Source organism: Cardiocondyla obscurior, linkage group LG18 (assembly GCF_019399895.1).
Source record: "Cardiocondyla obscurior isolate alpha-2009 linkage group LG18, Cobs3.1, whole genome shotgun sequence".
In the NCBI taxonomy this organism is placed as follows: domain Eukaryota; kingdom Metazoa; phylum Arthropoda; class Insecta; order Hymenoptera; family Formicidae; genus Cardiocondyla; species Cardiocondyla obscurior.
Window position 1 is genome coordinate 1,666,514 of NC_091881.1, and position 26,398 is coordinate 1,692,911.

Consider the following 26,398-nt stretch of genomic DNA (forward strand, 5'->3'; position numbering starts at 1 on the left):
CGATCACGGCCGTTTGGAGAAAACGGAAGAACTCACTTTGCATACACCGGTAAAACCGGAAGCGTGTACCGCCACCGCGTAGTCTCGCAGACGGCCTCGGCCGTCGTCTCGCGAACGAAATCAGGGTGAACGAGATAAAATCTCTAACCGTAACACCATTTCTCTCTGCTCCACGAGCGAAACTAGTCGAAACTCTTCCGAACAAAAGCAGAACTGTTGGCATTGCCGCTCATGCCTAAAAGGCGCGCTCAAAAGCGTTGCCGCGCGCAACGTAAACGAAATTCAGTCGGAAACGACGAAAAAATAAGACTCGAGAAAAGTTTGTATTCAATTTAACATGAAATTCGAGCACGTCTGCCGATAAAAGCGCCTAGTTGTCGCGCATTAATACAAAATTAAAACTTGAAAACAATGCCGCGTCGAAATAACGGTATTTCAATTATCCTCCAGCGAAGTCTCGCAATTTTCTAAATTTTGTTCGTCGTAAACGTTAAATAATATGATAAATTAAAATCTTTCTTTAATATTATATAAATTTGCGAACAAGTGTAAAATTAAAACGAAGCTGCATCGTTGATAATAGAAACTCTCATTAAAACAAAATTCTAACTATTACAAAATTCATTCCAGTATAATTTTTTTCGGGTTTGTTCTTAAAATAATTAAGAGAGTTCTTTACGTATCGCGTTACCTATAAGCAGTAACAAGCGGACCGAAAATTACAGGAACGACTCCGAATGCCTTTCACGTAATTGCTCGCAAAATTAGGAAACGAATTAATTGCACGAAAAAAAAAAAAAAATTCTAATTCGTTTTAATACGAAACAAGAGAGCATATAACCGTGCGTCAATTAATGCGTAGCGAATTTCCCTCATTGAGTTTGTGTCGAAGTAATAAATTCTCCGCAATCTTAATTGCAAGCTGAACTCTAAATCTTGGACGACTGTCTAGAAATAAATTTGTACAAATCTCTTCATTTTTCAACAAGAAACACGGCTCCTCGTTGATAAAGCTCTCGTGAAAAATTATGTTTCTCACTGAAGAAATGGACTGACGTCGCTTTGCCTCTCGCGATGCTCGTTACATCTTAAGAAATTGCGAATGAAAATGTACACTTTAAACATACGTACGGCAAATAGTTACAGCGCTCGGCATTTCGTTCCGTAACTGCGAAAGCAATCGGGAGTTAAGATCTCTAAATCAGTCCGCATCGATATCGGCGCTAGTCACCGTGGCGTAAATGCAATTAACTTCTTACCGGGCACGGGCGTGCGCGTAACTTCACGTAACTCCGCGACAAATAAATTATATCTCGAACCGGCGCGTGCTTTAATTGCTTCATCCAATACACTCGCGTGAGCAAAGTAACCCGGCTTAATGAACGGTCGGTAATAAAAGGCGTTACTGGGTGCTATGTCGCGCGAATCGCTCGTAGTACATTTCTCTTCGTTTCTTATCTATATGCCTTTCTTTTTTTTTCTCCCTCTATCGCTTTTTCCGACTTGTCTTTTTCCGAAACCTGCGTTCCGCCGTTCTGCGCCCATGGCTTCGCGACCGTTTCTTTACGAGGCCGCGAACTGGCTGGTTATGGTATTTCCATTAATCGCGGAAAAATAATTCTCTCAAGAGCGAGTATTTTGATTATCGATATTGAATTTTGTGATACATTAAATTTTGGTAATTCTGATTTTTTTATTATTTTTTTTTTTTTTTAACGATAAAGAAGTTGAGAAGAAAATCATCTCACGTAGGTACGTGATCCCCTTAAATATAAAATTTTAAAGTTGTAACGCGGAATTATACAGAAAAATTTACAGCGCATATTTTAAAAAAGTACGTGAGAAAAAATTTCTTAACCTACCGTGTAAATACACGAATTTACGAATCAAAGTAACATTGGTTTGAAATTAATTGCACTCAGTGATTCGTCGAAAATAAAACGTTTAGTTTATTTTTTCCTTTTATTAAAATAACTACGATATCGATGATTCGGTTAACAAATATTTTATAAATTTTTTTCAAATAAAAAAATTTTATCTTACGATAAGGAAGGTATTATAACGTCGAAAAACATATCTGTGTATTCGACTGGAAAAATATCGGAAAAAAAAAGAAAAAAAACGTGTTCTCTCGGAGGGTTAATAATGCGCATTATGTACCGTTCCTTTTTACCTGAAACTATGGTACGATAAGTTAGCTCATGATATTATTTAAATGCGCTGCTGCAAATGCAAAAGCTCGAAGTCTCAGGTAGTTATAGAGCTCAAGCAGTTAAGTACGACATTAAGTATTCTCACACAATTTACTGATGGAAGCATTTCTTCAATTTTCCGTAACATTTTGTAATTGCGGAAGTAAAAGCAACAATAAAGACAACAAAGGCTAATGAATAAATTTTATTGACGGAACCTTCCGGTCGCTGCAATTTAAATTTATTATTACGGACACGTTAGGTTTCCCAGGTATTTTCTATTTTATATTTCTATTCCGAGCTAACATGAGCTATCTTAAACTTTCAATGAGGAACGGTCGACATGATTGAGAGATGATTTATAGCGTCGTCGGAGAAATTCCATTATTTGAGATTTAAATATTTTATAAATCACGTGCACGTATTCTATTAACGTAATTTTATTTTATATAATTTTTCTGTTGCAAAGTCAATATCACAGCTTTTGAATTAAAATTAAAATACGCCATTCACATTGCGCCATGGGTGTAACTCTTTATATTTCGAACGGTCAAATGACGTTTAACGCTACAAACGACGAGATAATCGTGTTTATAAAATATAATACGCGTGCGTTTAATGTGCGCTCTCTAGATAAGCTATATCTAAAATCTATAACATAATTGTTGTTGCTCGGTAACCAAATGTCTGAACAACAATGTTTACAGATCTGATCATTGAAATAACTAGGTTACCAGAGAAATGCGGATTAAAGTGTAAATAGCTCCGCTCGATGGGCGATAATTGACCGAATTTTCCAACGTTGGCGCACATTATACTTGTTAATTTATATATTTAATTGTCGCGAAATAATATTCGTCGAGCTGACGCTTGGAAAACAAGTGGAGAGAGCTGTTACGTTCTTACTGAGCACCTACTCTACGTAGAATTTATTAGATGGTCGGTAAACGGTAACATTGTAGCAACGTGTTAAATAGATGTTACACCGGTCATTTAAATATTTTTACTTGGATATTTATGCACATTCGTGCCTGCGCGACTTGATAGCCACGACAACGTCGAGAATATCTACATCGTCCCGAATACGGCCTCTCTCTCGTTATTTTCACTTTAAATTCTCTCAGGTCGTGTCTCACCTGGAAACACTACGTTGCCGCGATTATAATGCCTCGAGCGGATATAAGAACGACTGCATATTCATTTCGGTTTACGTCGTTGGAGCGTGGACGATGCCGCGGAACGTTACGGGAACAAAAACTCGATCCCTATGTATCAAACATTTTTCCGAGACCTGCATTTCCACGCGGCACGTCAACAGCGTGATTTAACGCCTCTGCTTACGTTCATTACTTTTATTATGAGACCTCGCGCGCGACCTCGTTTCGGAATTTCAACGTGACGAACGCGCCTCGCCGCGGTGACACGAGGATCAAGAATTATATTACGACGGAATTAAGAGGGTGGCATCTTTCTCCGCGCATTTTTTTTTTTTTTTTTTTCCCTGTAATATTTAGCTCAGGTGACAAAATTGAATTTCCCAGATAAATAAGAAAGGCAAGCTTTTCTACGCGATTCCCTACGCGACGCAGAGCACCTTGCATAAGTCCGATAGGTTTTTCCCGCTAGCGCGCGACTGCAAAGTATCAGCGAAATTTCTGAGCGTTATATATTCGATAGCCGAATACGAAATTACTTGCGGTTTCAATTTGGAAGCGCAATCGAACAATATTGAATCTAATTCAAGCCAAGTGCCGGTACGCCGGAATTGGGTGACACCGATACGTCCATATAACGGTACCCCGAATTTTTTTTCTTTTTTTTTTCCCCTTTTTCAATTACAAATGCAAACGAAATTTGACGTGCCAAAAATTAAAAGCGTCCAATACCGTGTTTTCGGTGCAATGGGCAAATTGCGAGATTCGTCGGTTCGACAACCGCTATTTATTGATATGGCAATCAACACGGGCGCGAAAAATGGAATCGGCACGAGTCTTTCTACGAGATGTATCGGTTGTATACAACCGACGCAGAGTATAAATTACTTTCGAAAATAATAGATCTAGATCGTCCCGTTTATCCGAACGTATAATTTTCTATTTAGCAATTATTTAACAAATTTAATAAGTATTAACTGATAGTAATCTCAATTTGTTGCATTAGTATTTAAATTTGAAACTTGAATTCGGACAGAACTCTTTTTAATATACCTTGAAAACAATTTCTAATCAATGGTGAAATAACTTTGTCAGATGGTGTAAACTTGCATAGCGAGCGATCTGTTTAATTAACAAAGCTATCTCGTACAGATTATGTCCGCTATCAAGCATATATATAAATTTCTATTAAATCATGCGGAATGTTATTGAGCATAATCATGATGAGGGATTGCATTATTGGATATCTTCCACTCGAGTAATTCCAGTAAATTCATCGCGGATCGGTTGGAAAATTTACGGGACGCAAGCTTGCAATATCAATGGACTTAAAAATTATTGCACTGCTCGCATAAACTTGCATCTCTTTGTTAAAACGGTTCCCCTCCTCTCCCTCCAATTCTGAATAGCACTCTACATAATAAACGATTTGTATTAACGGTCATGCCCTTCTCTTTAATTCATCAAATGTCAAATATATTTATTGCATTCAAATACGTATCAGATTACTGCGAAGTAATCTATCTGTTCTCGATTTTAATGTAAAGGCCAAATTAAATTGTTAAAAAGAAAGGATAAAAATATTTTTTGTTGGACGAAAAGTGCATGTGTAGAAAGAAAAAGCCCACAGCAAAGCAATTTTGTCGAAATTTTATTTTTGTTTGTACTCTGCTTACGATAAATTTTTTGTATAAACTTCAAAACAATTCAATCATTATTAAAAATAAAAACTTAAATACAAATCTTTGGTATTTCAAAAAGGACGTATTTTAAAATTCGATAACTCTTGCATAATTTAGCTTGGAAGCACAAACGTATTAACAAAGAAATTAAAAGAAAATTTTTTTTTGTTTAAAGTAAACGAATAAAAGCATATGTACATAAAATTTCAAACAGCACACTCCGTAAAACAATAATCCTTTGTGATAGAGCTCGCGAAGTCATGCGAATGGATTAATTTCTCAACCGGGAATATCTCGATAGAAATTTCACAGAAAGGAAAGTACCGAACGCACAATGAAATATAGGATTGTCGAATATCGAAAAACAGACGCGTCTCGGTTCGATATTATTATTAATTTTTTTTTTTCTCAAATAACTGTTATTAAAAAAACGAGACGAGTGAATTCTTTGTGACTCCCATATACGATTGGCCGAAAAAGCCATCCTTTACGTTTCCCGGCGATTCAATTTAACCGCGACCGGGCGAACTGGCGGACGAGCGCCGTCATGAAGTTGTCCAAGTAGATTGGATCTTATTGAATCCAGAACTGTCCTGCTGGAAGGACAGGACCCTCCGCCACTCAATGGGAACGAGCTCGCGTCCCCATATAAAACAGCGTGCTCGCGTCGCTTACCCGGTATTGGATTGCGACGTTAGCGTTCAAATCGTTGTGAATCTCGGGTCAACACCTGGTACTATGAGAGAGGGAAAGACAGCGCGGGCACGCTGAATTTAACTCGCGAAAAAGTTGTCACGGATGAGCAGAGTTCACTTTTGATTGCTTACGAGCCACCGTTTCCGCGTCGTTCGCCGCGGATCGCTACGTCGTCGTTTACTTCACGGGTAGTAGGTCGGCTAAAGCGGAGGAAAGCGGGTGATCGAAGGGAGGGAAAGAGACGGGCGGTCGAAGGAAACGAAAGAGACGGGCCATCCCGGAGGATGACTCCCGTAAAGCGCGACTCACCCAGAGCTTTCACTGGCAAATAGCAATAGCTTGTCCGAAAATATGTCGACAGTCTAGTAAAAATATTGCACCGGGGGAAATATCACCAGTTAGAAGCCCGGCCGAAAGTATTCGGTTTTATCGGCACGTCACAGAAAATTGGTTGCAGCGGATAACAGTAAATAATCCATCAAAGCGTAAGTTTTGATAGAATTTCGATGAACTGTCTGTGCTAGATGCTAAAGCTAGATAGCAGCGCGCGCTATGCATCATTTTTGCGTCAGAACTTATACAGTACAGTACTGCCATTTTTACAAAGTGAAAATGTTTACAGTTTAAGCGAACACGTTTGCTAAAATCTAAGGTATCAGATGTATTTTTAATAGCCAAGCGTCTCCGATAAAACACCCTTGCTTTCCAATAAAGTTTTCCAACTTTTCCGCAGCTACGAAGCGAAAACGAGCGCGCGCGTTATACACAAAATCCTAATACTCCGTGTTTTATTTGCCATTCAAATAATAAAAAAAAAACGCGCGATTAACGATTACGAAATCGTAGATCAAGATTTCTGAGATTTTTAATTCGCCGTCGAGAAACCGAAGTCACGGGAAAGCTACGTAGTTGAGTTTTCTACACTTGGCTAATGGAGGAAAGCGTCGTGTAAGCTGAGCTTAAACTCCACCGACGATATATATCCTTGGCAATTCATTCGATTAATTCGCGCGTGTGATCCAATAATGTTTCCTGCGAGGCTGCCTTTCGGGTCAAAAGTCGGTTGCCGGTGCATCTCTTCCGGATATTGGAACTCCCGCAACAATGAAAAGGACCGTTTTCTTTTTCAACGGCGGCAAGTTACGGTAGTTGGAACCGATCGCCCGGGTTGTACGAAATTTTTTCACGCACGGTTATCAGAATCGCGCGTCCATGATTAAGTTCGAGTGATAGAAACGGGTATCGAGATAAACGAAATTATGAAACTTCGAAATAATCCGCGCTCAATAATAATTAAAAAAAAAAAAAAAAAAAAAAAAAACCTATGTCGAATCTATATTCTTTTACACGTTTTTTAATTATTTTAGTTACGTCAAATTATATAATTTGATTAAAAAATAAGAATAGGGCGAATACAAACGAGTTATTAAATACAATTAATATTAATAAATCGACAATTATCATTGATAATTAATGAATAACTTAAATCCCTATTTATTTTTATCGGATATAAGATATATAACTTCTTATTAAATTTTTCTTTTTCCTTTTATATCTCTTTTTCTCTTCTTTCATCATTTTGATTGACAGTTCATTAATTAATTAATCTATTCTAACAATCGGAATTACTTCATTTACATTCTGCGCAACGGATATAGCGCACTAAAGGCATAATGCATGTGGTAACTCACCGAATATGGGATTCCCACGATGCGTTGTCAGTCCGCCAAGGGTTAATACGTGGGAGTGATCTGCAGTTACCACGAGGAGTGTTTCCGTGAGATCGACCTCCTTCATAACTGCCTCGACGGCTTCCTCCAGAGCTAGAGTCTCATACAGGGCGCGATAAGCATTGTTGTAATGGTGCGCATGGTCGATTCTCCCACCTGAAATGAAACGCCGACAGATCTCGCTCATGAAACGCTCATGAAATGCCACCATTTATTAAAATTATCAGCTACTTCAACTACCTTCATATAAGGCAACGCTTCGTGTCTCATATATATATTTAAAGACTTCCGCTATTTTTCTTTTCATATTTCTTTATACACATGTGTCAAATTTATATAAATGTATCAATTTATTTGATATCTTCTTCATATCGAGTACGTGAAGTTTATTTTTCTCAGATAATTAAAATAGTTTCAAATGTAAGTCTTTGTAGCTCTGTCGACTTCCAATTTTTTTTAGGTCAACTTTAAAAAAAAAAAAAAGGGCGTTTATTTAGATACGCTGCGATTCTTTATATTGAAGTCAATTAGAGTAAAATTTTAATTGTTATTACGTGTTTCTTGTCGTCCGTTGACTTAAGTAAGGACGTGAATTCTATCCGAAGTTCGTTCACGTTTTATTTACTCCTATGTAAGTTGGCTCATAGAACGTTTGTCATTTGATAGCTTCATTAATAGTTTTCAATTGGATTTTAATCAGTGGTGTCAATCATGGGTGAGACGTTACTCGTTACCCACATAGTTACGGTCTGCATGAGAGCAGCGGTGCCCGTTATCGCATTAACAAAGTTACACGAATGGACTTAACTCGATCATCGTGATAATTCTATCATGGCAAAATGGTGGCGTAGCCGCGCACGCGAGCGTTCGCCGTAATAGCAATGATCAAAAAATAGCCGCAAAAATTGTCACACAGAGCAAGAGAAAGGGGAGTTACAACGTTATTTTCCAGTTATTATAGATAACGAGAAAATTAATGAAAGAACACTACCAATTGTAGTACGCCGGCCAAAGCTTAATTCTCTATCATTGAAATCCACATAAAGCCCGATTGTTTAACAATTTGTATTTATTAAGTGTCAAAAAGATACACAAATATTCAATTAAATTTATTGATCAGACACCTGAACCATTGGACAAAGAGATTTCATTCGATTTCAGCGAAATTACGAGACTGTGTAATTAAAATAAAAAAAAAAAATAAAAAAAATAAAAAATTAAAAAAAAAATTGAGAGAACAGTAGAGTAAAAATACAGAAGAGATACTAGAGTTTTTATGTTACATCTCTCATACTCAGCTACCTTTTGATTATCGATAGCCCGCTATGTACTCGCGCGCGGAGTTGCGTACATATGACGTACATCTGACCTGTCCCGTTTCGATCCATACAAATACGGTCAGTGCGTCGGATGCATTGCTTGCGGTTCTGTCAACTGTTATATATATACGAAACAATAACTCCTACAGCTAGTCATCCTTTGGTGTATCGAATAACATTATTCACACAAGCCTTGAGCCCACCACTTCATCTAGTTATAACATATTCAGCCCATAATCAATTCACAGATATAGTCTCCTGTCACTTGTTATGGTAATAATTTGTTATGGTAATTTACATATTTACCGATATCTTTCAAAGCTTTGACTGTTATCGAATCGTTATCTAGGGTGACACGTGAGTTTCCGTGAAAGGCTTTATTTCATGCATATTTATGACGGTTCCGATAAGCGCGATTTTTTTTATTAATATTCACAGTATAAAATATATTTAAAACATTTCTTTTTTTTTTTTCTGAATGATAAAGTTTAGCTACGTTTTCTCGTGATACTTTCGCGCTCAGTTCTCAACGTGACCCCGATCGTTAAGTGTAAAAAGACGCGGATCACGGTACGTCCGCTGGTTTTACAATCATTAAGAGCGCTGCTGAATAAAAGTTGTAAAGAAGCTACGAGATAAACTATATCACGGCCGGCGTTCAATTGCCGGGCGATGCTTAAGAACTTGCATCGCTTGCATGTCACGAGTGAACGGCATCGATCCTCTCGTTATACGCGTGTCATTCATGTACAAACTCACTCGATCGAGGCTCTTATCCAATTACCGTACGCTGCAAAGCTGGGCTTCATTATAGATATCATCCTGAAGAGCTCGACTGATCCCACGCATAGATAAATATGTAATTGTTGCATTTGATCTTTTACTCTATTCGAGTCTCTCCAGCTTTAATCTGCTTGACTTGGAAGCGACATGTATGAATATCCTTTTATGCGTCCACGAAGTAATTATATCGCAAGCGGTAATTTCGCGTTTGAGATAGGTGTAATAATTGCGATAAATTTGACTGTTACTTCAACCTCTTTCAGACAATTTGACTTTAAAAAAAAAAAAAAAAGAAATCTTTTGAAGTATACGTTGTTTTAAAGCTATCTCAATTTTGCTTTCTTTAATTTAAATAAATTTTCAAATAGCATTTAGAAAATGTTATAAAATAAAAATCTTTTTATCTTTTAATTAAGACACCTATTGTTTAAACTTTCTTTATCGAAACTTTATAATCTAAATAACAACCTAAAGTTTCCAATTTTACTTTTGAAACATTGCTTTGAAATTGAAAGTTTTTCTCAGCAAGCGCAATTGCAGTCATTAAGTTCGATACAATGGCATCCCTTTTACGTCGCGTACAATAAATAAAAATGGCTTCGGTATGTACGAAGGAATCGAAAATATTTATCAAGAACGCCTTGGTGTTCGATTGACGAGTACGTCGCAACGAACTGTATATCGCTACGTTGCCTATTTCGTCTGGCAAGCAGCTGAAAAACGTCATAAAATAAAAAATACCGAAATGTCACCGGGGAAATAAAATAACGTTAAAAACAAAGAGAATCCGACAAACTGCGACCAGCAGGAACGACAGCGAGGCAGAACCATTCGTCGCTGTTAGCCTTCGCCGAAGCGCGATTAAAGTGCGGACAATCGATAGCGCGTTTCAACGCCGCAGTAATAAAGCGGAAATTGGCGTTGATTTCGATTCTATCTTTATGCCGCTCACTCGAAATACTCGCTATTAGTGTATGAAACAACCGGGAAATGTAAAAATAAGATGCTAAAATATATTTCGATTCGCTTCGTCTACTTTACTTTGTCGTCATGGGCGTTACGATGTATCCTTTTATAGTGTCCCATAAGTAGAATAATGTATGCGGTCAGTCGTTTCGTGCGCGCGGGATGGTCGCCGGAAATATGATATTTTCCGAGATAGGTTCCTTAATAAGGTCGCGAATTGTCGCACAGCCACAATTTTCCCGCAACGGAAAAGCTTGCCTCGATCCAGCGGATTTATTCGAGTAATTCCGTTTGTTAGACTAATTCCCATTGAGATAAACTTATGTAAATTGCATAAATGAAATTTACTACTTCCGCCGTAGCGACCGTTATATGGACGAATCTGTTATTTCTTCGTATTTGCGCCGAGCGATCTTGATTATCCGTGAAACTCCGATTGCTGCTATTCGATACAATGCCGGGGCGCTATCTTAGTGATGACAGTTGGCGAACATGCAGTTCACTGAACAGTCACTGCACTTCGATTATGACGGCTGCTTATTACAAGCTACGATTATTACGAGCTCGCCTGTATCTCTGATTGCACCAGTTTCCCCTAATGGCCACTTAGTCGACAGCAGTGAAGATAGACCTTATGCCGGCAACAATTCGAAATGCAAAGATAAAAAAAGAACATCAACGTGCGACGATTCGCACGAATAATTTTGTAAATATTAATTATTCGGAAACATTATTTTACGTCGATTCTCGGTTCGTAAATTTAGTTTACATAATAACGCATGTAAAAAGAAAAAAAAAAAAAGATGTTTTTTCTCGTACCTGTAGAAAAGACCTTTTAAAGCCTTTTAATTAATTTGTAGCTCGAGGAAACGTTGATGTTTGAATTCTCTAATTTCACTTCTCTATAATTTTAACGGTCGGTTTATCAAACTCTGTTGACGATTGCAAAATTTGCAGTGCAAACGCGTCCCGAATTTGACTTCTGCTTTCGGGATTGTTTAAGGGCGCTTACCTATCGGAATAGTACTCAAAGATTTGTGGAAAGCACTACACACAGCGAGTCAGGCGGCTGTCTTCGTTCGTTTACCTCTCTCGCGAACTTTAGATTTTAATTCGGACGGACAGCGTCCGGCAAATTACGTTCGTACCGTTAATTTTAGGAAGCCCGTTTTATAGGGACTATCGAGTCCCCGTTGGTTTAGTGGCTCGTATCTGCTTCTCTACATCGCAGCTGGCCTCCTAACTGAAACTCAAAGTAAATACCGCGGCACTGCAACGCGGGGCATTTACTGCAAAATTAGTTTTCCGCTATTTTCAACTGAGCGCATGTGTAAAAGGATTAAATCATTTGAGAACGCGATCGATTTCGAGTAATTTTAGCTTCGAAATAATATACGATCTTTAATTAACGCGTTACGTATAATTATCATACTATTCATTATGCACGATAGGTACATGACTTCTAATTAATTAATACTCATATAAATCTTGTGATATGAATTTCATGATTGAAAGTTAATGAAAATGAGATACCGTAATAATTACCGTTCTTTGAATAACAGGCGTATCACCTTATTCCCGTAATTAATGTGTTTTATTCTGTCGGCACGGTTATTTTAAATTTATTCTTTTCAATTATTTACCATGCGCCAAGTTGTGAATGTAAACGCTGCCCACAGTATACATAGACGAAAAGCTATTCTTTATCTAATCACGACCTCTCCGTTTCATTTTCCTGTTTTTAATGTTAGTGTCACATTACCACCGCTAAAAGCGCTGCCGGAAGTGAGTTCTCTCGTCGGATTAGGAACAATGATAAGACGTTAACTTAGTGGTATTATCGCTCTTTTTACGAGCGACGTAGACCAAACATTAATTCGCAAAAATAACTTTTATAGAGGGAAAACTATTTTCTTTACAAAAAAGATATAAAATTATATCCCGAACATATTTCTACCCTTCATTTTGATCTCGTGCGAATAATTTTCATTATCGTCTCGTATATGTTTAATAAGATTTTCGTACAGAAATAATACTGGAAACAAAAATTTAAATTACTTTCCAGAGATCACAGATTTAGTGCGCAGAACTGCTTTAGTAAATTTTACGATAAAAACGGCTTAACGTAATATTTAATAAAATAAAATGTCTCATCTTTATAAAAACAGATTGAAACGTCAAGTAACGATGAAGCGTTATCTTGTAGAGAGAACACACAGGATTGACAGTTGAACCTTACAATAAGCATTAAATCTTACTGTTCGCTCCATAAGAAATTCATGGGCGACGTTTGAGCCGTTTGCTCGACAAAAATATGGTTTCAAGGGGCAATAAAGATATTTTATCGCGCGGTAATAATACATGTTCTTGTTCGTTCAATGACGCAAAGCCTTGAGGATGAAGGAGATTATGTGGTGGAATAACGCGTGAGCTCTAAGCATCGCATAAGCGGGTTTCGTTTTTCTGCGATAAATTCCACGCGAAAACGAGGATACATGCATCAAGAGGGAAAGATATTCTCAAACAATGAGTCTCTCAAACATTATTTTCCTCGTAAAGAAATATAGTAAATAATTTCACAAATATAATATATTACCTTTTTTTTTAATCGAAAACTTGTGGAAACAAAATATATTTCAGCATTATTGTAATTAAAATTTTTTTAAATTAGTAAGCGTACATACTGTATGAAATATGATTGAAACAAGTGCGCGTAGTAATTAATTAAAAGAAAGGAAATTAATACAGTAAACTAATAAAGAGGAAATCAATTAGTATTGTTTAATATATATTTTTTTATTTAATTAATTACATTGATGGACTCAAGTGATGTGATTTCTCGTTACTTCAGTTGCGATAAGATATTATTATCACATTATTTCAGTAAAAATGTCGAATGATTCTAACTAGACACGCGTTGTTATTTAACTGTCACCCTTAAGACACATCACTACCAGCATCCACCCGACCAGCGACGTGTGCAACATTCAGAATTAATATTCAGATGACCCATTTAACTTCCGAGCCTGACATTCCCTGCCCTACCCAAAACCTGACCGCGTAACTATGCATCAGAGAATGTGACGTGTAAACACATCCATCGGCTACTGAAACTCAGCCGACAGCGGCCCGACGTGCAAACGAGCCTCAGGTCGACTTGAGGTTTATCTCGGATAAGGGCTTAGCAGGAAGTCCGGACGTTATGCGTTTATCTTTGCGAACGGCTGACGGGAAAATACGACTTCCGGTTGAGATTCGCTATTTCTTCTTGAATAATCAATGCGAAAATCTGTATCTGAAAGCGAGGCTATAATAAAAAGCACGAGCGGAAAACTTAAAACGAAATGTCGGTCGCATGCCCTTTATCGCTCAATTTCTGTCTTTATTTTATTAATATCAATTTTAAAATAAATAAAATTATATTCTCTTTCTTTGTAAATGCGCGTTCTTAATCACAGACGATAAAGTAATTATCGATAAAATATATATTATTATCAGGCGATTATAAAATACATCTTTGCCACTTGAAACCGTATTTTCACAGTTCAGAAGATCGTTGCATTAGATTAACGCGCTTGCGACACATTAAGAGACACTCGTGTGGTACTTTCGATGATCTGCGAGCGGTAAATCGCATCGAAATGTATTAAGGTGCAGCGAACTTTCCCAACTAGTAGCCGGGAGCAACAGTTGTCGCGCGCTGTGAAACTTTAGTCGCGGCATCGAGATCTGGGCGCCGATTGCAAGCAAAACGAGGAAAACGCGACCGCGGAACGGGAACAGGTCCTCTGATGAAGTTTCCCTTGCAAGTGCTCGGATGATCTCAAACTCGGCAATCAGTACGCGTTACCGCAATATACCATTTTCATGCTTAGGTCGCTCATGCTGATTCCGAGATTACAGTTTACATTTAATTATTTATAAAACCTCACACGTGTCAAAGTATTATAAAAATTTGCTTTAATATTTAAATTAAAAGTAAACGTAATATAATATCCGCGATTATTAAAAAAAAAATCGCAAATAGCCAATATACAAAATACGCAACACGTAAAAAATTATCCGGATCGGTTGATTATTTTGCATTATGTCAAGAAATATTCATGGAAGTTTAAAATGTGCACCGTAAATCATAAACCAAATATGTCATGATTACAGAGCGCCTTCTCTTTGTCTGCAATCGTATGGTGCGTATATTTTATCCATAATATACTGCCACATATTTCACGCACATGATAAAAAGCCATATACACTGCAGACAAAGAATATTTATAATTTGAAAAGAAAGGTTCTTTTTTTTTTATTTCCTACCACGCAGCCCTCTTTTAGCTTCTAAATGTGAAAAATATATGAACGTATAAAAAATACAGAAAGAGAATATGCTCTCAAAGTTAAATCTGTCTCAAAGACAATTTACATGCGCGCGTTTTCACGTATATTAAATAATTATAAATGTTGTTGCAGAAAATTATTCAAAAAAATAAAAGTAGGAAAGAGAATGATCGCGATAAGACACTCCTTTAATTTATTTCTATCGATTCTAATTACAAAATTCTTTATTGGCAAGCAAAGTTGTTGAGCACACGTTTGTCAAGCGAATAATTAATCTACCGTTTTTATTAATCAATGAAACACGCATCGTGAAAAAAATATATCATATCGTGTCGCGTAGATTAAAATGTAAACGAAGTTCTTAATGAACCCTGTTGTTTTATTCTCATTACACAATCGTGCTCAAGTGACCCACTATTAAATGTAAACGTATGTAGGATTTTTCGCATGTTTAACAAAAAAATAGACAAAATTTAATATTAGTCTAGTACAAAGAATATAATTTAATTTAGTATAATTGACAAAAATAAAATAATTAATGTAATGTTGGATTCAGCAAATTTAATTTATTAAAAAAGTTGTTTTTTTTTAACAGTAAATAATTAATTTTTTTTCTGCAACATGCAGGCAAAGCTTTATAAATATATTTCATACACTTCTGTAATACGTCAGTCCGACTAAAAACTGGCAACACACTTCCGCGAACCATCCGCCCGGAAAGTGTTAATCAAATTCTTGCAATCTGCAAGTGCACGCAGGTAGCTACTTCGCGTAAGCAGCTTCGGTGCGAAGTTTCCGAACTCATTTATATGTATGTACACGCGAGAAAATGTGGCGGAGTTCCAATCTGCCAACAAAGATACATTCTAGATCAATGGTTTCCGATATAACGTCCCATTTATAAAATCGAAACGTCGGTTTCAACGTTTCTCTTTCTTTCTTTTTTTGTTTTTTTTTTAGATATGGCAAAATGTCAATTACTGGTTATTCACAGAAAATAATATATTTCTACAAAATGTTAATTCAACTTTCTTACACAAAAAGGTTTGTCTTTATTCTCTTTGCTGTATTTTATATAATTACAAAGAAATTTGTCACAATATGTGACTGATACATTATAAAAGTAGAAGTTAAACTTGCATAAGTTATTAATAAGCTACAAATAAATAGAATTCAACTGGCAAAACTGTTTTGCGATATAAAAACCAGTTACGTTAATAATAGATAAACACTGACGTGGCCAAAATTTAATATACATTAAAACTACCACATTAAACTTCTTTTCGTTGATTTCGAAAGTAAAAACATAATTTATATAATTTTTAGTACCCAGTTTTAAAACACTCGAACTAAATTTAAATTATAAAGAAACGTGCGTTTCAATTTTTATTAAAAAAAATTTTACTTTAATCTCGAGCGCGTTATGAAAAATGTATATATGTATAATTTTAAAATCCCCTGCAAAAAAAAAATATTAATCTGTACTTTTAATTTTTAATATCCGTCGTCCGTTCGCAATTCAATCCCATAATGAATTGTCTGCTATTTGTCATCTCGGACGCGTCAATGTTTTTTTAAAACTCGCCGAAACGAATCGTGCGCATTCTCGATGTACAGAATCAAATAATCCAAATACATAGGAAATGATTTATCATAATGCACTCAACGCTCATATATAACCGCGCTTTATTGTATTGCTGACTAAATCGAAATTTGGAATGTGCGAACTTGCATAAAAGCGCGCCGCTTTCATACGTCGGACAACCGCATTGAATTGCAAATGCTTTTTTTCCCCTCCCGCACGTCATTTATGGCTTTTTTTTTTTTTTTTAATCTCGCCATTTCGCGCTTATACGAACCCTACTTGTCGCCGCGCGATGGTCGCGACGTTAGATCGATAGAGCAGCATACGGTCGGACGTCATCATGAATTTTGATATCACCGTACATTCATCGATCATCATCATTCATCTTCATCCGAATAAATTATTTGTTTTTCGCCGCGCCGGTTGACAGCCAATTAATTTTTACTTTTCCATTCGAGTCTCTGTATATTAATACGTTTAACATATTGATAATATATTTTGTTTCAATAACAGAATCTAATTACGTTTTTATAGATCACGTGAAATTTATGTGTTAGTAACATGGCTTAAATTTTTAAAAGTAATATTTAAATCAAATTTGTCAGTCGCAAAACTTCCCACAGGCAATTGGTCACAATGGCATACATTCGAGAATATTAATATACACTAACAGCGATTCGTATACGTATATGTATTGTAGACACTGTGTACATATGTATATGTACGTAGTATAAATATGGAAATTAGTATTCCGAAATACGCATATCGGAAACCATAACCACATTGAGGAAGTGGTCAACTGCTATAAAAGCCCGAAAGCTCGTTTACGAAGATAGTAGTCTCTTCATAAATGTACAACTGTGTGTTAAAATTGATCTAAAATGCTATTATTACTATAATAGCGTATCTAATTTGCAATTTCGCGAATTGTTGTAAGATAAAATAAATATTTTACTAATTTTATCTTGCTTTTTCGGTTTAAATTTACGAAATTATTGTTAATAGGTCTTTTTTCCTCGCGAATTTTTTATTTTATTATTTTTTTATTTTTTTTTAATTTAGAAACGATCAATGCAAATGCGTTGTCGCGCGTATAAAAACACCAACTCTCATTTCTCAGAGTGATGCCGCAAACTAACTCTCGTGTGTTGATATCTCACTGGAGATGTATTTCGCGACTGTTACTCCTTTCGCCGCCGCGAACAAAGTTGTAAGTGGCTCTTTCTCTCTGATGTCGTAACTTTTGACTTACCTTCTACGAAGAGGAAGTATCCCTCGGGATTGTTCGCCAGTATCCGAAGCGCCTTAATCGCCATCTCGGCCAGAGAAGGATCGCCGGTGTCGTTCGTGTTCCGGTCAACGTCGAAGTCCATGTGAGAATAGGCGAAGAGACCTGCGAGAAAGAAAATAAGTCTCGGCAAGTAATCGGATCGCGTTACGCGGAAATAAGTTCGGAACCTTACGGACAAATGTGAGAGAAACTCGTAGGAAAAACAAATCGCACAAAATGGAAGCAAAGGTATAGGTATATAAAATGTAAAAAAAGAAAATAATTAAAAATAGAAGGGCTACTAAAATTACAGAATTGATAACATATAATAATATAATTTAAAAATATGTATAATAAATATTTAAAAATAATCAAAAAGGAGAAATTAAACTAATTATTTTATTCGAATTAAACACATGTTTTTTTTTTAATTTTATATAAATTAATATTTCGTTACGTTTTGCAAGCGTTTATTATTTGCAATAAATTCATATACCGTTCGTCTTTTTTTATAATTTATAGTATTAAAATTTATTTTCAAAGCAAGGCGTATTATAAATATCCTTATTTTGACTGCGTTATATTATATATGTATCACAAATTACACTATTGATGACTGACATTAATTGAGTGAACATGACGTAACAGTAACTCAAAATTCGCTCCATTGATCAACAGTTAACATTCTAACTTATTATTAGCTACGTACACAGAGAAGTCATCAATAGCAATCGATAAACACGACGTAATCTCGTATCTCGAACGCTGAATGTCTAATAATTAATACACTGATTACGGGACTGACAACAGCGTGCAATTAATACAATACAGCAGCTAATCACATTATGCCGAAATCTAAAGCATGAATAGTCGATGAAATTAAATTCTTGTAAATCATTGGAACGGTCATGCATTCCACAAATTCTAAATTCGTAACTGAGCTACGCAACGATTTTAAATAACGTTATTAATACGTAGTCATGTTTTCTTCTATATTTTCAACTCCATTATTAATATTATTATTAAACAAATATTACAGCATTATTAGATATAATTTCTTATTACCGTCATTGATATTATATTGCAAAATACCTCTCGTTTATTGAATAATTTCAATTGCTTCACTTGATTTTGTAAACAACATAATTCTTGTTCAAAGTATCAACAAAGTTATATATATGCATGATTAGCTAATCACATTGAAATTGAAATATACTGAAATAACTCATTTCGTATACAAATTAGTTTTGTAAATTATAATTACGCAATACTTATTAATTACGTCATGTGCCTTAATTAACCTTAAAAAAAAAAAGTATTTTAAATAATTATTAAAATTTTCTTTCAAATAACCCAGGAAAAAGTTATTTATTAATTTATTCAATGGTTTCAGTAGCCTCAGGGTTATTACTCCAATTTCATTCAATGAATAATGAACGATAAATTTTTACGCAATGTAATAATGTACGAATAACTGATAAAACAGCAGTATTAATTACCTAACAATCGGCTCACTCTTCGTGTGTCGATTTTCTCAAATTGCTCCTTGTTGGCGACGTATTTCGCAACTATGTTCCTCTTACGATGATTTCTCGACCACTCTTCGATGAGATTACGACCGTCCAATCGCCTGCCCTCTTTATCCGGCTCTTCGGGATCCAAAGTTACCTTTGGTACGAAGTGACGTCTACCACCACCAAGTATCACCTATGCCGATAAAATAACGTACTTTTCGTTACAATGCTGGTTTTTATACATATAGTTTTAGACAATTTTTTTTTTTTTTTATTCAATAGAATATTTTAGTAAACAAATTTTTTTTTTTGGATTTGCCGGTTTTGTTCGATAAGATATTCTCCATCAAACCGAAAGATTTGAGTTTTTACCCGAAACGCTATACTTCTCGATCTGTCGGACTATACCTATCCATGACGAGACACGCGGAACCGACTTTAATGAGAAAGAAAGTTTTGCCTCAACTTTCTCGAGAAGCAGGCGCACCAATGAAATCGCCCGCGGACTTCTTTGCTTCGTTCAAAACTTCGAAGCAAAGACCCCTTTTCGAAAAATAGCACATCACAAGTTATTCCGAAAGATAAAGATCTCTAATTAATCCTGTCGCGCTTAGTTCGACCATTACCATGCACTTTTCCCCCTCGTTTTTAATACGCAAACGTTTGGTCGTTCAATATTTTATTTTAAATGCGGAGCGCAATGTGTCTTTCTAATTGTAATCGGTCTAGGTTTCTCAATTTTTTGGTCAAAGAATTTAAAAAAATTTAATAAAATAAAGTAAAATTTTTTTTTTTAGTTTATGAATGTTAGACTTTCTTTCTCGCGTAAGTAATAATTTTATATCGGGCTGTAGCAATTTATTATCCGTTGATTTCATCAGTTTGATTACAAGAGAAAAGCACTAAACAAGCATTACGTTATAAAAGATGTGAATAAACTGCGAGACATATGTATGTTTCATGTCTATCGGTACAAGATAGAAGGCGCAATAAAGCGTGATAAAGGAGACGAACGAGCCCCGATACGGGTTTTACGTCCGCTCGTATGCAAGAACGAATCATAACTGTGAAAACCTCTATGCGTCATACATCCGGCAAATGTAATCGCACCGAACAGGATTTACATCTTCTTGACTGTCGCACCTTTCAACTCGTCGCGGAACGGACAATAGAATATCGAAACACTTAATTTTTCTTTTTTTTTTTATTTTATCTCATTGACAGTTATCCGTTTTGAGCGAATTGCGCTCGTAAAAGTTTTATTAATTTCACATTTTCCGAAAGACTTGAATTAAAAGTGATATTTATCGAGTTTAACTTCCAAGTTTAAATTTATTTAAAACCTAAACTTTCAAGTTAAAGCTTCCGATAAATTTAAACTTGAAATAAGACGTAGCTTTGAAAAGTGAAAAAAAGGGATAAAAAAAACAAAAAAAAAAATTATGAAACGCTATAAAACGATAGGGGATGAGGATTTAAAGTACGACTGCAATTGAAAGAACGTGTGAAATGTACAAAGTAAAGCATAAATATCAAAACGAAATTCACTTCCTTTACTTGTCGAAGCTACATTCTGGGAAATACAGCCATCGAGCTTGCATAAAGTAGCAAAAAGTATCGAATATTCCCGCCACATATGAGCGCAAGGATATTATTACGTACAGTGATGTTACAGCCGGGCTCGTCCTCGAGCAGCTGACGCGCGATGTCTTTGCAAGAGGTACGTGCAGCAGGTGGCACTTTGCCGTCGTCCTCCCAGTAACGGCTGGCCGCGTGTGCATAAAGAGCCGCCGGAGTCGCGTGTGTAACCCTGGTGGTTGTAACCAGACCCGTCGATTTGCCTGCGATCAGAAAAATCGAATTATAGCTTTTCCGCGACGAGTTTCGCCCTCTCCTTTCTCTCTCTCTCTCTCTTTCTCTCCGTCTACTTTGATTTTTATCTCTCCACCCACCCGCTTTCTCTCCTTGTTCCACCGGCAAACTTTCCGGCGCGCGTACGTGCTTTCGTAAATCACCCCTACGGATCCTCGCGGTCGTTCGTATCCGCGTCCGACTTTATCGCGTTTAAGCGAGCCAAGCGTGCGCCGTCACTGACGTAGACCCGGAAGACAAATTTCCCCGAGTAGCGACCCTCGAGGCGAATCAGTACGATTTATACTTCATTGGAGGGCGAAGTGGATTTCAGAATGTCGAACCGAGCCTGGAGGGTAGAGCCGTGGGGATTATTACCGGTGAAATCAAACGATGTATTATTCAGAGGAATTTCAAATCGAGTGTATCGTGCTTAGCGGAGATGCAGTTAGGAGCTATTTGCTCGCAGGTGTAAATTCTAATCCCGTTGAAGACTCACATTTCTTTTGAAATCCTAGGATTAATTTCTCTATTCGATAAATATTTAATATTTTATTTCGATTCGAATCTGAAAAGCGCGATTACCTCGAAATATTTAAAACTAATAACACTCTCGAGGCTTTACGTTTTTTTTTACGAATTTAAATCCACTCGCGCAGTATTCCGTAATGTTTTTATACTTCAACAATAATAAAAATATGTTTTATTGTATTTGAAAGCTTGGGTGGCGATAGAAAAATCGAAAATGCACTGCACCGGTCCAAGTTAGAAATTGTATTTTAATTACGCGAAGGTTTGCAATAACCTTGGCAGGCATCGTCTCGAAGATTTTGCTTAACGCGAATGGGCTAAGGAATTAAGTTGGCACGCAGAGCTTGTGCAATGTGTGCCGCTCTCTGCCGAGGTCAGTAATTACGGGAGTGGCTGTAACGCGGGTAGTTCAATGCTAATCGACTCGAGTGTGTCGATGCGTGGTCCTTCATTAAAGATTCGCCGAGGGACCCTTTGATCTCGATATCTGCACTCGAAATTATTACTACGTGATCCCGTTTAATTTGTAACGTTATTTCTCCGCCAAAGACGTAATTATCAATACCAACTCGAAAGATTAAATTCCGAAACCCTACGCTTCTGTATTAAGAAGTTGAAATTCGAAAACGCAACTAGGTCAATCGCACTTTCGCATAAAAAGTGATTTAGAGCGTTTTTTACTTTATTTTACATATATGCGAAAATCTTGTGTGAAACTTTTACACAAATTATCCGTCCTTCTTTTCACATTCTTTGAATAATTGAAATTCAGCAGTAAAAGTTGAAAAAACCTTGCATAAAAACACCGAAGTCGTTAAAGAGATATTTAATTATATATCTTGTTTCGGAAATTAAATTATTTTGGCAGGCAGCAGGGGCCCCCTAATAACGGCATGACGGCGGAACTTCGTTTCTTTGTTAACTTGAAGTGACTTTGCTTTAAGAGGAATTTAATTTGAGGCTTATCTGTCGAGTAATCTGAAGTTTCAAATTAAAAAGTTGATAAAAACAGCAGGTGTATCAGTCGGATTTTTGCCAGACAAGTTTTAAAAATCTTTCTCGAATATTCACACTTGGGGGGTTATAGAAAACTCCGGGCGGTTCATTCTCAGCTTCGAGTCATCGAGAAAAAAAAAAAAAAATTTAGCCAACCTTATTGGGTCTCTTTTCCTATGCGTGCCCATAAAATTCGCCGAAAGGGAACGGGGGTGGCCTACATCAAGATGTTCTCGGGTCGGCGGTTCGCGAACGTAAATATTCCTGCGGGATCGTCCGCCGGATCCTCTGCGGTCGTACTCAATTCGTTCCCCGCTTTCCGATGGGCGAAACGATGGTGCGATTTCGTAGGTCGTGCACGACCCGCGATTCAAGATGATAATTCAAGGAGTTCCGGAACGCCGGATGAGAACCGGCGGAATCTCGATTCGCCCCTCGAGATGCACGAAATGGACCGTAGTAAGTCGCGCGGTAGCTCGAGGACAGGGATCCTTATTCCCGCAACTTATCCCTTTCGCGAGCGAAGTCGCTTTAATGCGCGAACTCCTTAGCGAAATCGCGATATCGGAAAATGACATTTCGAATCTCTGGGTTTACATCTAACGGGATGTAGACACACCACTGTCGATCCGCTATAAAATCGGATATCGATCCCGCGATACTTTATTTTAAATGTCGATACTTAATGGCACCAGTATCACACGCAACATCGCAATAAGTACACAAAATAGCTTTTTTTGGAGTAAATTGACTTAAAAAAAATATATATGTGTATATGTATTAAAATATAAGTATATGTTGCAAGATAAAAAGTAAATCGAATAAAAAGCGAAATTTTTTTACAAAATTTTGATACACATATAATAATTACAGTCGCGTTAAACAAAGGAAATATCTCTCTGCTGGAGCACAATTAAAAAAAAAAAAAAACAACGATATATATATAATATAACGAGTGCATGTCATGAGTTTAAAACAGAAAAAAAGAAATTATACAAAAAGAGAAAAATTAATGCGTCGAAATTACGCTTTAATTTCTGTTGCTATTTTCTTATATTCTCCATCCATCCTAATTTGCCCGTTCTTTCTTTTCGCCCCTTTAGTGTTTGCTTTATTATTCCGCGTTTTTCGCCTTATTGCAGGCAAAAGCGACGATTATTCCCCGAGTGATAGATAACGGTTCCGTTCGCTCTCAATTATCGCTTTTATTATCTCCGCTATCCCACCATCGTTTTTCCGCTGTCTCCCGCTGTTTTCAATTTCCCCGCGCCTCTTCGTTCGTTCGACGTCGAATTTTACATCGCCGCCGTGCATCAGCACCACGTCGTCGCAACCGTCACACTAAAGAACGTGACAAACCGCCGACGAGGGGGCCAAAAAGCCGCGGCGCGGCCACGCGGAAAGCCAGGGGTGTCAACGGCAAACGGCGCACGATTAATCAGCTGGGCCATTCATCTTAATGATCGTGCCAAAGCAAGCTCGTCCTTTCATAGCCGCGGGTGCACACAACGCCGGTGGCTCGCGCGTGTCAGCTACGCGTACACACTCGTATACATATTGCCGGGGTCGCGCCGGCCGGTTCTGGCAACGTGTCAACTGCTCAAAAACACAATGCTGCTGTTTGTTACCGTAGATACGGGCGCGGAAACGATACGCGGTCGGCCGGGCTCTGTCGCGACATATATCGCAATATCGCGCGTCTCAATAAGGAAAAAAAAAAAAAAAAAAGCGCTTTCCTTCCTGTTAATTGGAACCGACCTGTAAAATCCCCAACCACGATGACGTTAAGCCCCCGTAATGTATACTATTTCTCACTCGAATTTGCGAGGGTAAGGCCGCCCTACTCGAGAAAGCCGAGGGTGAAGCGAGGGTGGCGATCGCTCGTCGAGTGAATTCAACGCGTTGCCGGAACTTGGCAACCCCTCGGCGAAGATATCGCGTATATCCCGGTGTTTATTACTTATCCGACGCGCGCGAGAGATTCACAAACATCTGCGCTTTAGCTCGCGTAAGCAAGAAATTACATTACAAGCAGATTACACCGCAACGCGCTCGCTCGTTCGCGCGATGGTTCTTTGCGGGCGCGACCGGCCATCGCAAACATACCGTAAGCGATTACTAATGACCGGGCCGGGAAACACGGGACGTGCGTAACGTTAATTCGCCACCGTTGCCGGCACTCTCCACTCGTAAACTTACAATTTTGCGGCGGAAGCAATTACAATGGTACCGTCGATAATTACTTCTGCAACAGACACCCGGCAAAGCTCTCCGCAATAATATTATATATAATATTGGAGTATATACGTAAACGTTGACAGTTTTGATCTAGCTTTACAGCGGCCGTTTTAGCTATGGCGTAATAAAACGCTATAATAGCCCGCGTGATTTACCCAGCACGTAGACAATGTCGCGTAACAACGGCGCCTTTGACGGTGCTGGTCGACGTCGTCGCGAGCACCATTTCGCTTTTCTCTAATTGCATTTTCTACTACCGTCGACAAGACGGCTGTTTCGAATAGTACGCTTTTGCCTTTGACGCGCAATGCGGCCACGTGGAAGATTTCTTTACGGCACGATACGCGTCTCGAATGGCTTGGCATTACGGATTGAGTACGCGAATACTCCGAGATCGTCTTTCAGGAAATTAAACGCGCGTAAATTACATCTGGCGAACACAATAGAATGCACTCTCACACTCGATCGCCTCGAACAGCGTGCTGGGTAGGCACGTTTATTCTCATTTTTCGAAAAATTTAAATTAATAAAAATAAAATACGAAAAAACTAAAGAAAAAAGGGGGGAAAAAAAAATACTATGACAATTGGCTTTAAGAATTTTCAAGTCTTCTGATCTGCTTCCTCGCAAATCCAGTAATTAGTGTGCGACGCCGTAAACACCCCGAGCTTCGATATACGAGGCGTGAAACTGCGAAAGTTGGGGTGGGCCACGTCCAGAATATTCTCGTATATACGGCGCGATTTAATAAACAGCACGTGAAATCTTCCATTAGGCGGAATCGCTCTAGCTTGGTGCAATTAGCGCCAGCCGTAAATTAGATATCGGCTTCCGGTCAAGCGCCGCGCGCCAAGAATACGATGCGCGCTGCATGTGCGATGCGACACGAGCGCAAGCGCGAATTCAATTTATACGTGGGCATTTAATCGTGCGCCGTGTTTGGGCAGTTTAATCGTTTTAACGCCCGTCCCTGGTAAATTGGATGTATGCGCAGATTAATTACGTTTGCTCATAATGACGAGATCGCGGGATCGTAAACGCCGCCCCGTGAAATTCGGTCGAAAGTAACGACCCGATTAGAAAGATTAATCTGTACGTGTCCGGGGCTGTATATTAATTATAAAGCGTTTGTTAACCCTTCCCCCATTATTCGAAGAAATTCACTCCCCCGACTGACTTTAAGAAAAAAAAATGCGTTCCAATTTCGTCTTTTGATAGACCCTGTCAATTTCGTTCATTAAGAAGTTCATTAAAATATTAGCGCTACACTAAACTGAAATTTCCACAAGTTTGCCACTCGTTTTCTTGTTTGCGTAATTATTTAAATATTATAATTTCACGGCTTGTGCCGACGTATACGGGCGGGGAAAACTTACCTTGATCCTGGGCCCAATTTATAAGTGAAGGAACGCGCGCATCGAAGCTCGAGTAACAGTCCTCGAAACGTGCCGATGAATCCAAACCGACGGTCTCGTAATTGGCTTTAACTCCGCAAAGCAGTGCCGTTGCGCATGCCGACGATTCGCCAACCTGGGCGTCCATGTTGTACGTCTAGAAAA

General features: G+C 37.7%; 1 protein-coding gene across 2 annotated transcripts in view; it reads right to left on the reverse strand.

The window, feature by feature from the left end:
• Nucleotides 1-26,398, reverse strand: part of LOC139109770 (alkaline phosphatase) — a 147,665-nt gene that overhangs the window by 19,680 nt on the left and 101,587 nt on the right. For both annotated transcript variants that reach the window (XM_070669088.1, XM_070669089.1), the window contains 5 exons: nt 26,216-26,390; nt 20,886-21,064; nt 19,209-19,416; nt 17,692-17,832; nt 7,416-7,610 (listed from right to left, as the gene is read on the reverse strand). In XM_070669088.1, coding sequence (XP_070525189.1) covers nt 7,416-7,610; nt 17,692-17,832; nt 19,209-19,416; nt 20,886-21,064; nt 26,216-26,390 — 898 coding nt within the window. The remainder of the gene's footprint in view (nt 1-7,415; nt 7,611-17,691; nt 17,833-19,208; nt 19,417-20,885; nt 21,065-26,215; nt 26,391-26,398) is intronic.